General features: G+C 37.0%; 1 protein-coding gene across 1 annotated transcript in view; it reads right to left on the reverse strand.

The window, feature by feature from the left end:
- Window positions 1-17,711, reverse strand: part of PPP3CC (protein phosphatase 3 catalytic subunit gamma) — a 90,565-nt gene that overhangs the window by 41,700 nt on the left and 31,154 nt on the right. The window contains exons 2-3 of the mRNA XM_065878356.1: window positions 7,070-7,267; window positions 6,610-6,734 (exon numbers count right to left, since the gene is read on the reverse strand). Of these exons, the coding sequence (XP_065734428.1) occupies window positions 6,610-6,734; window positions 7,070-7,267 (323 nt within the window). The remainder of the gene's footprint in view (window positions 1-6,609; window positions 6,735-7,069; window positions 7,268-17,711) is intronic.

Below are 17,711 nucleotides of genomic sequence, written 5' to 3' on the forward strand. Positions count from 1 at the left end.
AGAAACTAAAACATGGGACCATAAGTGGATTTATATAAGGGTGTGCTTCACAGCAGTGTTCATGATAGAAAGAAACTGGAGGCAACCTAGTGTCCACCACTGAGAACGAGAACTAAAAAGTCATAGATGTATACTATGGGATACTATGGAGAAGACAGAAACCCAGACAGATCTTAAAAACACACTGATGTAAAAACAAAAATCAACAGAAAGACAGCTACAGCAGTGATTCTCAGGGTGGTCACATTCATATCAAAGTGTGGTACATCAGCATCACACAGGAACTTGTCAGAATATACATTCTCAGGGTCTATCCCAGACCTAAAAAATCAGAAATTCTGGGGTGGGCTCCAGCAATCTGTTTTTGAACAAGCCCTCCAGGTAATTATGATGCATGCTAAAGTTTGAGAACGACTGAATAGCACCATAACATTTATGTAAAATTAAAATATTTTTCCCACCAAAACGTTACATATTAAAAAATTAATAATATATGTATTCTGAGGCATATACTAAATACAATAGAAACATGTATAGTTGGGAGAGGGAGTAAGGAAAATAGAGGTCACAGATAAGAAAAACAAAACAAAACAATAGAGGGACTTAGAAAAGACTAGTAATAAATGTGCCATGACCGTAACAGCTTAATTCAACCAAGATTTCCCTCCTTTTTGAAAGGAAAGACTTCAAAATCCTGAATCCAAATGCTTCTCAAAATGCCTACTCTAAGTCACCAATATCTCCTGCCTATGCTTACTGGATGAGATTACTAACTAGTCTTTCTGGGCTCCCATAGTCAGTCCACCACGTAACAGCCAGAGTAATTGTTTTAAAACATAAATAAATGTGAATATGTCACTTCAATGCTTAACAAACAAATAAACAAACAAAAAAGCTCTAATGGCTTCCCACTGCATTCAGAATAAAACCCAAACTCTACCATGGTTTGCAAGGCCTGACATCATGTAAACCCTGCCTATGTCTCTGATACACTGTCTACATTGTCCCCTTACTCATTCTGTCTAGCCACACTGACCTTGTTTCTATTCCTGGGCTGCCTTAGGCTTGCTCCTTCCTCAGAGCTTTTACACTTGATATGCCCTTTGCCTGGAATGTACTCACCCCACCCCTCCATCTACGCATGGCTCCTTCCCTCAGGTCATTCAAGTTTTTGTTCAAATATTACCTCTTCAGATAGGACTTCCCTGATCTCCAGCTAAATTAGCTACTCCTGTCCCCCTTTTGTCCCTTACCCTGATTTGATTTTCATAGACACTAAGCAAATATAAGATGCCATCTCTCTCACTAGAAAACACAATAGGGACTTCCCTGGTGTTGCAGTGGTTAAGACTCCGCACTCCCAATGCAGGGGGCCCGAGTTCGATCTCTGGTCAGGAACTAGATCCCACATGCATGCCACAACTAAGAAGCCTGACTGCCGCAACTAAGGAGCCCACCTGACACAACTAAGACCCGGTGCAACCAAATAAATAAATAAATATTAAAAACAAAACAAAACAATAAAGGACTTGGCTTTGCTTGTTTATCTCCGCATCCCCAGAATTTAACAATGCCTCTCAACTTAGGTACTATTAACAAGCATAATTCTTTGTTGCAGGATGTTTTGTATTCCTGAACCCTGCTCATTAAATGCCAGTAGAACTTCTCAATTATTGTGACAAACCATTCATATGTCATTGTACATAATTATGAGTACATCTGCAGTATAGTTTCTCAAAAATGAAATTGTTGGATCAAAATAATGTACATTTTGAGACACACCTTGCAAAATAAACACTATAAAATGTAAATATATAGACACATACGAATATAATTGGATGGCTTTTTCCTTTTTTGGGTTGACTTTTGTTTTCAACATAATATTTCAAATTTCACAAAATATTCCAAGGAAAAATTACATTAAATTCATATATAAACATAGAAAGCACTTTCTCTTTTCCTACTTACCTTTCCCAACCAAGAACATGATATATCTTTTGAATTATTTGGTCTTTATCTCTGCCTCCTGTAATGATCAACTAAATTTTTTGAAGTAATGAGTTATAATGCCCATCCACACTACAATGTAATTTGGTTGATATACTTCTCAGCCTCTAACCTCAAGTTTTATTTCCTCGTATTATACATCAGTATGCAACTGTACAATTATCTTGTACAGAGCAATTAAAGGTCATGATTATCAGAAAATCTGTTCGATACTCTTTGTATTCCTATGTGAACAGAATTTTTACTCCACCTCAGGAATCATTTCTATATGTCAACAATTGTTCATTAGTTGTCCATCTGATAACATTTACATCACCTAAACATCTGATAACATTTTCTCTTTGGTGGCTCCTGTGCATTTAGTACAACACATCCTATGCTGAAAAGGTTCCCTTTAATCCTTTCTCTTATTATAAAATCAATGAAAGGAAACTAAAATTTAGCTTCCCCTACCACAGAGGAAGTACTTTATAATGGTGCAAATGAAGAAGGAATATCAAAAGGCTCAGACAAAAGCGAAACTTTACTATTCTGTTTTATCAGTCACATTTGGACCAGTCCCTGGTGTACTACCAAAGCGCACGTTGCTTCAGGAAAGATCAATGCTTACTCTGGGCATGGAAAAAAAAAAATCATCATGCCTTGATTCTCTCATACAGGCTCAAGGAAAGAAAAATTATTAAGTACGGAAGAGAAAATAAAGTTCTGTGAAAACGATTTGGCAATACATATCAAAAGTCTTAAAAATGCTCACACTCTTAAAAATACTCGTTCTATTATAAGAATCCAATCTAAGGAAATATCAGAAATGCTATCAAAGATGTATTCAAAAAGATGTTAATTGCAGCAATATGCAGAATGGAAACAACTGGAAAACAACCTTGTACCACTTACAGTACAAGTGATACAATATCCAATTAACTGCTGCTTAAGCCATAAAGACATTTAAACATCTCAGAAAACAAGCAGTCTGGAGGCAAGATGTCTAGGTTTAGTGTACCAGCTCAACATCTTCACCAAGAAATCATGCCCTCTCTCCCTCTTTGATCTGCTATTCACAGCAGGTCTGCTTTTCATTCTTAGTTATAGCACCTCCTCATGGTCACAAAACGGCTGCTACAGTACACACACCCACATTTGACATGACATAGTGGAATGGGGGTCCAAAAGCTTTCACCTTGCAAGAGTCTTTTCATCTGGAAAGAAAAAAATTTCAAAACAACACACACAAACAACAATGACAACACAACATGCAGAAGTCCCTTTATATATTACTGGGCAAAAGAGGATCTCATGTTTACCCTGGACTAGTCACTGGTAACAGGGAATGGATTGCCATGACTAGTTCAAACCAACCAGAATTCATTCCCTTGGGCTGGGATAAGGGCCTTCCCTCCCTGAAATTAAAAGTTCTCCCTGAGAACTTTTAAATAGGTAGAGTGTGCAATGTTACAATCTGCAAGTATGATCTCCACCCATCCCAGGTACCTATTTAGTTCTCCCTGACAACCTCCAATCCCATTTATCTGAACAAAACAGGGATTTGATAGTAAGGAAGGAGGAGAGAAAAGGTAGGCAAATAAGCAGTACCTGCTAAAACCAAATTATCCAAAGAGAAATGGTGAAATAAACTACGGTATTTATACCACTAATCATACTTTTGGAGAAATTTTAATGATAGAGAAAAGTGCTCTCAAGACAATGATGAGTCGGGGGGAAAGACTACAAAAGAGAATGCACACAACGATCTCAACTTTCTTTAAAAAATATACTCATGTAAAAGAAGAAAAAGACTGTGAGGAAATACAACAGAATGTTAACAGTAATTTCATTATAATTCATTTATAACTTTATTTGTAAGAATTTTTTTTCTTAGATTCTGCATTTCCCAATTTTTCTACAAAAAAATGACTATTTATAACAAAAAATTATAATAGGGACCCCATCACCTTATTTTCATCTGTTTGACAGAAACATCACACTCATACTTATCAAGCACATTGATAAAAATTTATTGTTCAAGTATATACTTGTATCATGTTAGACTAAGTTGTAGCTTACAGAAATCTATATAATCTTAGTGGTCTATAAGTGGCTTCCAACTAACATGAGATATACCCTACAGTTCAGTTTTAAAACTGGTATAATACAGCATTGTCAATTTAAAGTTTTGATTCATTTATCTCTTAAGCTGTTCCAGAAAAACGCTTTGTTAGCCAAACATCAAATAGCATGATAAAGCCAAATATAAACTATGATTTATTAACATTCATTCAGTCAACAAATATTGAGTGCCTACTATGTGTCAGGCACTGTGCTCAGTCCTAATATGGAGAATATTGCTAATAATTAAATAAGTACTTTTGGGGACTTCCATGTGGTCCAGTGGGTAAGACTCCATCCTCCCAAGGCAGGGGGCTGGGGTTCAACCCCTGGTCGGGGAACTAGATCCCGTATGCATGCCGCCAACTAAGAGTTCACACGCTACAACTGAGAACCCACATGCTGCAACTAAGAAGTCTGCATGCCACAACTAAAAGATCCCGCCTGCTGCAACAAACACCCGGCACAGCCAAAATACATAAATAAATATTAAAATAAATAAGTATTTTCATATCGTACTGAGCGATCTATTCATAAGTAATCTTTTCTATTAGACTGTCAGCTCCCATAGAAACCATGAATCCTACTCATTATTTGATGCTCAGAGCCTGCCATAAAGTTGGCACTCAGGAAACATTTGTTGATGAGTGACAGAAAAAATATGTTAACACAAAATATTCTGAATATGGCATATGTGTACAAAAATCAACGTTGGTCTGTGTGTGTGTGTGTGTGCGTATTGTGAATATATTGATGCATTGAAACTATTTTTAAAGTATGTAATCAGAGGATGATTTGGCACAATATTTATCCTTTTAAAAAGTTATTTCTGGGCTTCCCTGGTGGCGCAGTAGTTGAGAATCTGCCTGCCAATGCAGGGGACACGGGTTCGAGTCCTGGTCTGGGAAGATCCCACATGCCGCGGAGCAACTGGGCCCATGAGCCACAACTACTGAGCCTGTGCATCTGGAGCTTGTGCTCCACAACAAGAGATGCCACGACAGTGAGAGGCCTGCGAACCACGATGAAGAGTGGCCCCCGCTTGCTGCAACTAGAGGAAGCCAAAGCACAGAAACGAAGACCCAACACAGCCAAAAATAAAAATAAATAAATAAAAATTTTAAAAGAAGTTATTTCATTAAATAAAATTAATTAAAAATTCAGTAAGTTCTGTATTCTTTTCTTCAGCCTCTAAAACTTCCTCATGCTACTAAACACAAAAAACTAAGCATTCAGTGAGTCTTTCAAACACCCATACTTTTGACATACTGTCTATTAAAATAGGATGTGGATAGGAATATGGGAAGCTTTTAATGTTACAGTCTGCAAGTATGATCTCCACCCATCCCAGGTACCTATTTAGAAATCTTGGGAATTTACTGAGCAGCAGGGAGAATGTGCTTATTTCCTTAGCTTCTATCATTAACTTTCGAACTCATAGGTGACACTAAATAAATTTGAGACACTGGCAAGGTAACACTGAACTTTTCTGATTCATGAACTTAGACTATCTATCTAACTAAAGAGTAAGATGTATTTCTCTTGTTTATTTTTCTGGCAGCTTTAGTATCACAGCTGCTTTTTGGTTGAGTGCCAGGTGAGAGGGTTGACTTGTATTTAGGAGTGATGCTGCATGAACAATAAACCTTTAACCACATGGCACAGTGAGGGTCCCATACTACGAGGGAGAGGCAGAACTAAAGACTGCAAGAACAGCAAGCAGATTCAATTGCTCATCTCATGCTTATTCTGGGGATATTATAAATTCGATTACCTGCACTATTTCAAAAGTTACTTCTCTTTTATCTGCCAAGCATGTACAGCTGAATCAACGGACATTAAATATGAATGTACTGTGGTTCCACTGTACTCAAGTCATTCCGTTAGGTTTTGAAATAGTTTTATCTTTTGTACATAAAAGCTTATACTTTGTTTTAAATCTAACCATTTTCCTGTCATCATACAATTTTCAAAATATATAAATTGTGAGTTTTCATTAACTTCATTAACTGTAATCACTTTTTCCTTCAATGAACATGTACTTCCTACGTGCAACGGTATCATAAGTTATTCCTACAAGAGGCTAAGTGCCTGATTATTCAGCATTGGCAGTTAATCTAAGCGTTCAATGTAGCTCAGCAGCTTATAGTTTTATAATTAAGGTGAGCTAATCCAAACCCCACTTAGGGTGAACAGCAATTTATATCATTTATATACAGCCTGTACACTATCTACAAAGAGGAAAGGTTGGTAAATGCTTAAGTTATTTGCAAAGCAGGGTTAACATAGCCTTCTATATGTCAGATTTTTAGTGGCTAATAAAAGGAATAGTTCTTTTTATATCAATTAAAACATCTCTATCACTTTAATTATTGAAAGTAACAAAGTTTATAAATTCTGCCAGTGTGTTCTCATTTTAATTTCTTCTACTGAAGAATGGAAAGAAATTTTTAAAAAAAGATAATATGATAGTTCCAACACATCCAGTTTAATATTTACCTCTATACTGAAATAGCCTCTGTCCACATAGTCACCCAGAAAGAGGTAGCGTGTATTACTAGGTGATCCTCCAACTTCAAACAACTTCATCAGGTCAAAAAACTGTCCATGAATGTCACCACATACTAGGAAAAAAAACAGACCTAGGGTGAGGTGAAAAATTATGTCTTAGAAGAGAAAGGGCATTACACCAATAGGACCACAGTTTAACTTTTAACTTAAATCAGTCTAGCTTTTGACTGGACTGCTCGATAATTGCAGGCAATCTATCAATATGAAATAGTCCTACTGGAAATATTAGACATTTTAAATTGTATTTCTTCAATGAATAACACACACTAAACAACCCTAAGACTGCTCACAATTCCTAGAATAATGATCACACATTTTAGTTGGTTATTTGTAATCACTTCTCAAATTAGCTCAAATCTAAGTACCACCATGCGAATACTTCTCATACCTGTGATTGGAGCATCTACTTCTATCATAGTCTTCTCTTGTCTCAGGATGGCAGCCCCATCATTGATTATCTTTAAGGCTACTTCCTCTTCCAGTCGCCCTTCCTTCACCAAATGGTTTTTCAAAACATCAATTTTAGGTTTCCCATTCTCAAATACTTCCTTCAAAGTAAGCCGCTGTGTTGGAGGAAAAGGGACAGCTAGGAAAAGAGAAAAAAAAAAATTTTAACAGTTAAAGGTATAGAGAAAAACCATAAACACATTACTTTTATGTAACAAATTAAACCTAATGCATCACCACGATTTCACATCCACAGCACCAGAACTACATAGGAAAAAAAATCGAAGATACTATATATTATAGATGATCGATTCTAATTTTTTAAAAGGCCACAGTTAAAGTCAAAGTCATTTAAAAGATATATGTGTGTGTGTGTATAAATTATGTTATACATATAAAGATGAAAGACTTGAAGTTGATTCAGTAGATAAGCTAAAAGTGAAACAAGCGACTAGATGATATGAGTATCTTTTATCTATGGAAAATGTGTTAAAAATGAAACTATGGTTTTAAAAAATGAAGGAAAAGAAATCACAACACTAAAAGGGCATTTATTTCTTCCAAGGAACAGACCTAATGAAACCATGTCTTGGAAGTTTGACTTCAGTTCCTGATCAGGGGAATCATAGATGTTTTTTATGTATGTACATATGTATTAATAAAAGGTAGCTGCCTAAAATATTACTGATAACAAGAACACAACTAACAGGATGGAGCTCTTTCACAGAATAACTTGCTCTAGTAACAGAGCATAAACTTGAGAAAAATAGGTATGGGAGGTCTAGCTGTGTTTTCTAATCTGGAAATGCTAACAACTAACTTCAGTGTACACTGGATATAAAGTTTATATACAACATCATGGTAAATTAGCAACTTGAACAGAAAAAATATTTTGACATTTTTAAATTAGCTATCACCTCTTCTTTTACCTATCTTATAATGTAGTCTACTTTAGATTCCCTGTGACCTAATAGCCACAAGTCTATAAACCATAAGTTTTAAAGGAGGGATTCATTTCAATTTGTGGTTACTGTCTGGTTATTCCACTTCTAGCTTTATGGAAGTATTATTAAGAACCAAGTTGAAATCTACAAGCACTTAAACAATTTTAGACTTGATCTAGCCATTCCATTTTGTATTTTTTACAAGTAAAGAAAGTCCTATGGTAAGTTTTATAATGCTCTTAGCTATAATTTGACTCATTTTGACTATTCAAAGCCCATTGAAAATATCATAGTAGCTATCCAACCAGCAAGTATTATCCAGAGATAGGGGACCATATATATCCCAGTTTACTCAGGACAGTCCTAGATTTCAGCTGCTCTCCTAGTATAACTGTTAATAGCATCCCATTTCCCTCTTAAAACTGTCTCAATTTAAAGGACAAATTAGTCTTAATTTGTGTAATTCATATGGAATATCAATATACTATTTTAGTAGGATAATCTAAATCTAAAATAAGACAAAAATAAAATATTATGATGAATCTTTTATTCATTCATCTGGTGAGTCTATAAGACAGGGTGAAGGTTAGTCCTGAACAAGTTTACTTAAATTTTCACTGAATTGTTTTTAATTGCCCACTTTGTAAATCAAAGAAATTGGTCAAAAAACTAAAAACAGGGCTTCCCTGGTGGCGCAGTGGTTGAGAGTCCGCTTGCCGATGCAGGGCACACGGGTTCGTGCCCCGGTCCGGGAAGATCCCACATGCCGCGGAGCGGCTGGGCCCGTGAGCCATGGCCACTGAGCCTGCGCGTCTGAAGCCTGTGCTCCGCAACAGGAGAGGCCACAACAGTGAGAGGCCCGCATACGGCAAAAAAAACCCCACTAAAAACAAGATGAAATAATACAAAATCAAATATGTTGGAATTGACAAAAATGTATCATAACAGAGGTAGTATGAGAGACAAGAGATCCACAGATATTATTTGACTTCTACCAGTAGTATTATTACTTACTAATAAAAATCATTTTCCTCCAATCTCAGTTGTAATCAGAGAACAGTTTACAAAACAGGAAACCCGTTTTTCTTATATATCATAAAAGTTACGTAAGTAGAGGTGACAACAACCTAAAGAGCTCCTGAGGAGGAAATTTAGAAAGATATTTTTTCTTTCTCTCAAATTCTTCAGTTGTAATTTATTTAAAACAAGTAAACAAGTCAGTTAAATGAAAGTAAGGATGAAATGGATCAAGGGGATTATGCCTAGCTAAGAGAAATGGGACACAGCTGAGCCAGGAACACTAAGAGGAATTAAGATTGGCTTGGGACAACATGCATAAAAGAAAGTTCCAGGAGAGTCCTAAGTTTTTAGGTAAGGGTTATTATTTTTTTTGAATTTTATTTTATTTTTATACAGCAGGTTATTAGTCATCAATTTTATACACATCAGTGTATACATGTCACTCCCAATCGCCCAATTCATCACACCACCACCCCCACCCCACTGCGGCTTTCCCCCCTTGGTGTCCGTACGTTTGTTCTCTACATCTGTGTCTCAACTTCTGCCCCGCAAACTGGTTCATCTGTCCCATTTTTCTAGGTTCCACATACATGCGTTAATATACGATATTTGTTTTTCTCTTTCTGACTTACTTCACTCGGTATGACAGTCTCTAGATCCATCAGCGTCTCAACAAATGACTTAATTTCATTCCTTTTTATGGCCGAGTAATATTCCATTGTATATATGTACCACAAATTCTTTATCCATTCGTATGTCGATGGGCATTTAGGTTGCTTCCATGACCTGGCTATTGTAAACAGTGCTGCAATGAACATTGGGGTGCATGTGTCTTTTTGAATTATGGTTTTCTCTGAGTATATGCCCAGTAGTGGGATTGCTGGATCATATGGTAATTCTATTTTTAGTTTTTTGGGGCTTCCCTGGTGGCGCTGTGGTTGAGAGTCCGCCTGCCGATGCAGGGGACACGGGTTCGTGCCCCGGTACGGGAAGATCCCACGTGCCGCAGAGCGGCTGGGATCCGTGAGCCATGGACGCTGAGCCTGCGCGTCCGGAGCCTGTGCTCCGCAACGGGAGAGGCCAAAACAGTGAGAGGCCCGTATACCACAAAAAAACAAACCAAAAAAACACCAAAAAAACTATTTTTAGTTTTTTAAGGAACCTCCATACTGTTCTCCATAGTGGCTGTATCAATTTACATTCCCACCAACAATGCAAAAGGGTTCCCTTTTCTCCACACTCCCTCCAGCATTTGTTGTTTGTAGATTTTCTGATGATGCCCTTTCTAACTGGTGTGAGGTGATACCTCATTGTAGTTTTGATTTGCATTTCTCTAATAATTAGTGATGTTGAGAAGCTTTTCATGTGCTTCTTGGCCATCTGTATGTCTTCTTTGGAGAAATGTCTATTTAGGTCTTCTGCCCATTTTTGGATTAGCTTGTTTATTTAATATTGAGCTGCATGAGCTGTTTATATACTTTGGAGATTAATCCTTTGTCTGTTAATCCTTTGTCTGCTGTGCAAAAGCTCTGAAGTTTCATTAGGTCCCATTTGCTTATTTTTGTTTTTATTTCCATTACTCTAGGAGGTGGATCAAAAAAGATCTTGCTGTGATTTATGTCAAAGAGTGTTCTTCCTATGTTTTCCTCTAAGAGTTTTATAGTGTCCGGTCTTACATTTAGGTCTCAAATCCATTTTGAGTTTATTTTTGTGCATGGTGTTAGGGAGTGTTCTAATTTCATTCTTTTACATGTAGCTGTCCAGTTTTCCCAGCACCACTTATTGAAGAGACTGTCTTTTCTCCATTGTATATCCTTGCCTCCTTTGTCATAGATTAGTTGACCATAGGTGCGTGGGTTTATCTCTGGGCTTTCTATCTTGTTCCATTGATCTATGTTTCTGTTTTTGTGCCAGTACCATATTGTCTTGATTACTGTAGCTTTGTAATATACTCTGAATTAAGGGAGTCTGATCCTCCAGCTCTGTTTTTTTCCCTCAGGACTGCTTTGGCTATTCAGGGTCTTTTTTGCCTCCATACAAATTTTAAGATTTTTTGTTCTAGTTCCGTAAAAAATGCCATTGGTAATTTGATAGGAATTGCATTGAATCTGTAGATTGCTTTGGGTAGTATAGTCATTTTCACAATATTGTTTCTTCCAATCCAAGAACATGGTATATCTCTCCATCTGTTGGTATCACCTTTAATTTCTTTCATCAGTGTCTCATAGTTTTCTGCATACAGGTCTTTTGTCTCCCTAGGTAGATTTATTCCTAGGTATTTTATTCTTTTTGTTGCAATGGTAAATGGGAGTGTTTCCTTAATTTCTCTTTCAGATTTTTCATCATTAGTGTATAGGAATGCAAGAGATTTCTGTGCATTAATTTTGTATCCTGCAACTTTACCAAATTCATTGATTAGCTCTAGTAGTTTTCTGGTGGCATTTTTAGGATTCTCTATGTATAGTATCATGTCATCTGCAAACAGTTACAGTTTTACTTCTTCTTTTCCAAATTGTATTCCTTTTTCTTCTCTGATTGCCGTGGCTAGGACTTCCAAAACTATGTTGAATAATAGTGGTGAGAGTGGACATCCTTGTCTTGTTCCTGATCTTAGAGGAAATGGTTTCAGTTTTTCACCATTGAGAATGATGTTTGCTGTGCGTTTGTCATATATGGCCTTTATTATGTTGAGGTAGGTTCCCTCTATGCCCACTCTCTGGAGAGTTTTATCATAAATGGTAAGGGTTATTTTAAAAATCAATATCCTTCAAATCAGAATAAAAGAATCTTCAACTTTAAAGGAGTGGGTCTTACCACCCTCTAAGTTACCCCTAGCTATGTTTAGAGCCCTGAATTCCATTTCCCTTCTTGTACTGGATAGTTCTATACATACGATAGCTGAGATTGATTCACAGAAAACTGGGAAGAGCCACAATCCAGAGAAGACTAAAGGAAATCGAGCTAAGTTTGCTAATGAAAGGAAACAGTAGAAACTTTCCAAGTAAACTTTAAACCTCTGTGTAAAAAAATATGCCCCAGACAAGAGTGACCATATGTCTGGGTATCCTGGTTTATTTATTTTGTCCTGATGTAATTATTAACAATGCTTCCTTTTACTCTCAAGTATCCTGATTTAAACAACATATCCAGGAACAAAATTAATCAGAATCAACTGATCAGAGGCATTTGTTTAGAACATAGATTCTTAGGTCTCATACGTGTGGAATCAGGATCTTTGGAGATCTACACAGGCCTCCGCATGGTTAACAAGTACCCCAGGCAATTCTCATGCTCACTAATCTCAGATAATCAGCACCTGTATTCCCAGTCATCACATAGTCATAGTTTACTGGTCTTCATGTCTCTTGCCCCAGCCCCCATGTGGCCACATGAATACACGGAGTTCAGAATTTCTGAGTGAAAAATAGAGGATCTAGAGTAGTGCTTTGTAAACTGTCTGTTGGAACTGCCCCCACCCCAGCATCAACAAGTGGAAAAACTGTACTTTGTAAAATGCAATAAAAATAAATTACTAGAAAAATGATCACACGCATAGATGTTGTGCCAATGTCAAGCTGCTATAAAAGTTTTTAAATGCTCACTCTCTGTATTTACTGCAGTTAGTAACAATTCGTGGACAGACATTGGTCCACGGACCACACTTCTGAGTACCACTGGTTTGGATAAACGTGGATTTGGGGAAACAAGAATAAGACTAGAGGGCTTCCCTGGTGGCACAGTGGTTAAGAGTCCGCCTGCCGATGCAGGGGACACAGGTTCGTGCCCCGGTCTGGGAGGATCCCACATGCCATGGAGCGGCTGGGCCCGTGAGCCATGGCCGCTGAGCCTGCGCGTCCGGAGCCTGTGCTCTGCAACAGGAGAGGCCACAACAGCGAGAGGCCCGTGTACAGCCAAAAAAAAAAAAAAAAAAAAGTTGATTGGTGATAGAAAAGGCCACTTTAAGTGTATCCACACTAAAAAAAAAAAAACAGTCATTCTAACAGGTCTGAGGTGATATCTTGCTATGATTTTAATTTGCATTTCCCTGATGATTAGTGATGTTGAGCACCTTTTCATGTACCTGTTGGCCATCTGTAATGTCTCCTTTGGGAAAATGTCTATTCAGTTCCTCTTTCCATTTTTAAATTGTATTGTTTGGGTTTTTTGCTATTGAGTTGTATGAGTTTACTATATACTTTGGATATTCTTATCAGACATATGATTTATAAATACTTTCTCCCATTCTGTAGGTTACCTTTTCACTTGGTTGATGGTTTCTTTTTCTCGGCAGAAGTTTTTTAGTTTGATGTAGTCCCACTTATTTTTGCTTTTGTTGCTTGTGCTTTTGATGTCATACCCCCAAAATTGTCACCAAGACCAATGTCAAATAGCTTTTTCCCTACGTTTCCTTCTAGGAGTTTTACAGTTTCAGGTCTTATGTTTAAGTCTTTAATCCATTTTGAGTTAATTTTTGTGAGTGGTCTAATTTCATTCTTCTGCATTGTAGTTATACAGCCTTCCCAACACCACTTATTGAAGAGATTATCCTTTCCCTCATTGAATATTCTTGGCTCCCTTGTCAAATATTAGTTGACTGTATATGTGAGGGTTTATTTCTGAGCTCTTGATTCTGTTCCATTGGCCTGTGTGTCTGTTTTTATTTTATGCCAATACCATACCGTTTTGACTACTAGAGGTTTGCAGTATAGTTTTAAATCAGGATGTATGATGCCTCAAACTTTGTTCTTCTTTCTCCAGATTGCTTTGGTTATTCAGGGTCTTTTGTGGCTCCACACAAACTTTAGGACTGTTTTTTCTATTTCTGTGAAAAAACCACTGGCTTTTTTTTTTTTTTTTTTTTTGCAGTATGAGGGCCTCTCACTGTTGTGGCCTCTCCCGTTGTGGGGCACAGGCTCCGGACGCGCAGGCTCAGTGGCCATGGCTCATGGGCCCAGCCGCTCCGCGGCATGTGGGATCTTCCCGGACTGGGGCACGAACCCATGTCCCCTGCATCAGCAGGCGGACTCTCAACCACTGTGCTACCAGTGAAGCCCAAAACCATTGGCATTTTGATAGGAATTGCACTGAATCTCCAGACAACTTTGGGTAGTATAGACATTTTAATAATATTAATTCTTCTGATCTATGAATATAGGATGTCTTTCCATTTGTTTATGTCTTCTTCAATTTCATCAAAATCTTGTAGTTTTCAGTGTACAGATCTTTCACCTCCTTGAATAAATTTATTCCTAAGTATTTTATTGTTTTTGATGTTATTGTAAATGGAACTGTTTTATTTCTTTTTCAGATATTGCATTGTTAGTGTATAGCAACACAAGTTATTTCTGTATGTTGATTTTGTATCCTGAAACAACTGAATTTGTTTATTAGTTCTAACAGTTTTTTTGTTTGTTTTTTGTTTTGGTGGAGTCTTTAGGATTTTCTCTATGTAAGACCATGTCATCTGCAAACTAAGACAATTTTACATCTTACTTTCTGATCTGGATTGATTGATTTTCTTACCTGATTGCTCTGGCTAGGACTTCAAGTACTATGTTGAATAAGAAAGGTGAGAGTAAGCACCCTTATTTTACTCCTGACCTTAGAGGAAAAGCTTTCACCCTTTCATTGCTGAATATGATGTTGGCTGTGGGCTGGTCATATATGGCTTTTATTAAGTTGAGGTATGTTCCTTCTATATGCAATTTGTTGGGTGTATTTATCAAGAAAAGATGCTGTATTTTGTCAAATGCTTTTTTTGCATCTATTGAGATGATCATATGATTTTTATCTTTTATCCCATTAATGTGATGTATATCACATTTGTTGATTTGCATATGCTGAATTACCCTTGCATCCTAGGGATAAATATCACTTGATTGTGGTGAATGATCTTTCTAACATGCTGTTAATTAATTAGGTTTGCTAGTATTTTGTTGAGAAGTTTTGCATCTCTATTCATCAGGGATATTTGTCTGCAGTTTTCTTTTCTTATAGTTTCCTTATCTGGCCTTTGTATCAGAGTAATGCTGGCCTCAAAAAAAATGAGTTTGGGAGCATTCCCTCCCCCTCAATTTTTTGGAAGAGTTTGAGAAGGATTGGTATGAATTCTTTTTAAAAATGTTTGGTAGATTTCACCAATGAAACCATCTGGTCTTGGGCTTTTCTTTGTTGGGAGGTTTTAGATTACTGATTCAGTCTCCTTATTTGTTATTGGTCTGTTCAGAGTTTTCCACTTCTTCATAATTCAGTCTTCATAGGTTAAATGTGTCTAGAAATTTATCTATTTCTTCTAGGCTACCCAATTTGTAGTGGATAATTGTTCACAGTAGTCTCTTATAATCCTTTATATTTCTGTGGTATCAGTTGTAATGTCTCCTTTTTTCATTTCTTAATTTATTTATTTGTCTTTTCTCTTTTATTCTCAGTCTAAAGTCTGTCAATTATGTTAATCATTTCAAAAACCAATTCTTAATTCTGTTAATCTTTTCTATTGTTTTCCTGGTCCCTATTTCACTTACTTCTACTCTTATCTTTGTTATTTCAGTGGTGAAAGCTGCTGGGTTATCTGTTGAGCTGGTTGCCATGAACCTCAGTCACGCCCACTGCATACCTGCCATGGTAGCCCCTTCATTCTACTCAATTCTCTGCTCAAATGTTACTTCTTCAGAGAGCTCTTCCCTATTATATCCAAACAAAACAAAACAAAACAAAACCTCTTCCCTAGACACTGGTCAGAGAAAAGGTTTGGTTCTTCATCAATTTCTAATTAAGTACTTTGAGGTACATATTATGTGCACACTATTGTTGAGACATATAGAAACTAAGTCTGAGCCAGATATCAACTGTTGAATTCTACAATTATGCCACCAAATGTTCATTTCAGATATGGTAAACTCCTGCTCAACCTTTCCTCCTAAAATTCTTTCCTCCTCAAAGTTTAGTCTGGGGATCAAAAATATCAAAATCACCCAGGAGCTTGTTAGAAGTGCAGGATATCTGGCCTAACTCAGATATATTGAAATCAGAATCTGCATTTTAACAAGATGCTCAGGTGCACATTAAGAAGCACTACTATAATTTACTGATTTTTAACTCCAATTGTACATTAGCATAACCTAGGAAGTTTCTGAAAATATAATGCCCTCATCCATTTCTAGAAATCTGGATTCAACTGGTTTTAGATTAGTGTCCCAGAAACTGGTAGTTTCAAAAAGCTCTCCAAGTAATCCTAATGTGCAGATTGAGAACCAATGTTCTAAGTTAAATGATAAATGCATTTTTTCCTAATTTCATATCATTCTAAATTCTTGTATTTTTCTCAATTCATCCTTCTTAACTCTAGAGCTACACTGTCTGATAAGGTAGCTACTAGCCACATGTGGCCATTTAGACTTAAATTTAAATTAATTAAAATTAAATAAAATTTAAAATTTAGTTCCTCAGTTGCACTGACCACATTTCAATGCTCAATAACCTCATGTGCTCAGTGACTGCCATATTGGAGAGCATAAATACACAACATTTCTATCAGTTCAGAAAGTTATATTGAACAGCACTGCTCTTTAGTATTTATTCAAAAAATGAAACAGCATTAACAAGTTAATCTGAGCAAACAATTAGTGCAGTGAGTAATAAATAAATAAATAAATGCACCATTCAAATAGGAAAGTAATGTGTAAGATTCAAAAAGCAGTTAAAATTAATGAAACTTAAGAATGATCCAAGAATAAAAGAGTATTTGGGCTAAATGCAGACCAAAAGTTGGCATTTTTATAATTGGTGCTCTAGGCTAACTGTGCAACAAATTTTCTTTTAGTGCTCCAAAATCAAACTAGTTTCAAGAAAAAAGTTTTAAGAAATTTGAAAAACATTTCAAAAATTAGAAAACTGGGGGGGGATACCCTACATAAATTTTCACTAATAGCACATATTAAACTAAAAGCAGATTGCTACATGTTTAGCATGACTGCATTAATAAGGCTAGGGGCAGCAAAATGTGTTAGATAACCTTTCCAATTCTGAGCTACTATGAATAATGTTGCTATGAACATTCTTCTATCTGTCTTATGGTGGATGTAAGCACCTGTTTCACCCAGGATTGGGAATGCAAGGTTAGGGGGGTAGGCATAGATTTCATCAAACAGTTCACTGAAGTCTTATACCATTTTAGCCACACCAGCAAGGTGTGAGGGTTCCAGCTACTCCTTGCCAACACTTGGTATTGGTCACTTTTAAAATTTACTCCATTATAGTGAGTGTCTACTTCTATCTCTTTGTGGTTCTAATTTACATTTCATTGGTGAATAGTGATGCTGAGCACGCTTCCACGTGTTTATTGGCTATCTGGCTATCTTCCTTTTGGGACATGCCTAATCAACCAATTTTTTGTCCATTTAAAAATTTATTCAGGGGGCTTCCCTGGTGGCGCAGTGGTTGAGAGTCTGCCTGCCGATGCGGGGGACACGGGTTCGTGCCCCGGTCAGGGAGGATCCCACATGCCGCGGAGCGGCTGGGCCCGTGAGCCATGGCCGCTGAGCCAGCGTATCCGGAGCCTGTGCTCCGCAACGGGAGAGGCCACAATGGTGAGAGGCCCGTGTACGGCAAAAAAAAATAAAA

This window comes from Phocoena phocoena, chromosome 6 (assembly GCF_963924675.1).
Source record: "Phocoena phocoena chromosome 6, mPhoPho1.1, whole genome shotgun sequence".
NCBI lineage: Eukaryota > Metazoa > Chordata > Mammalia > Artiodactyla > Phocoenidae > Phocoena > Phocoena phocoena.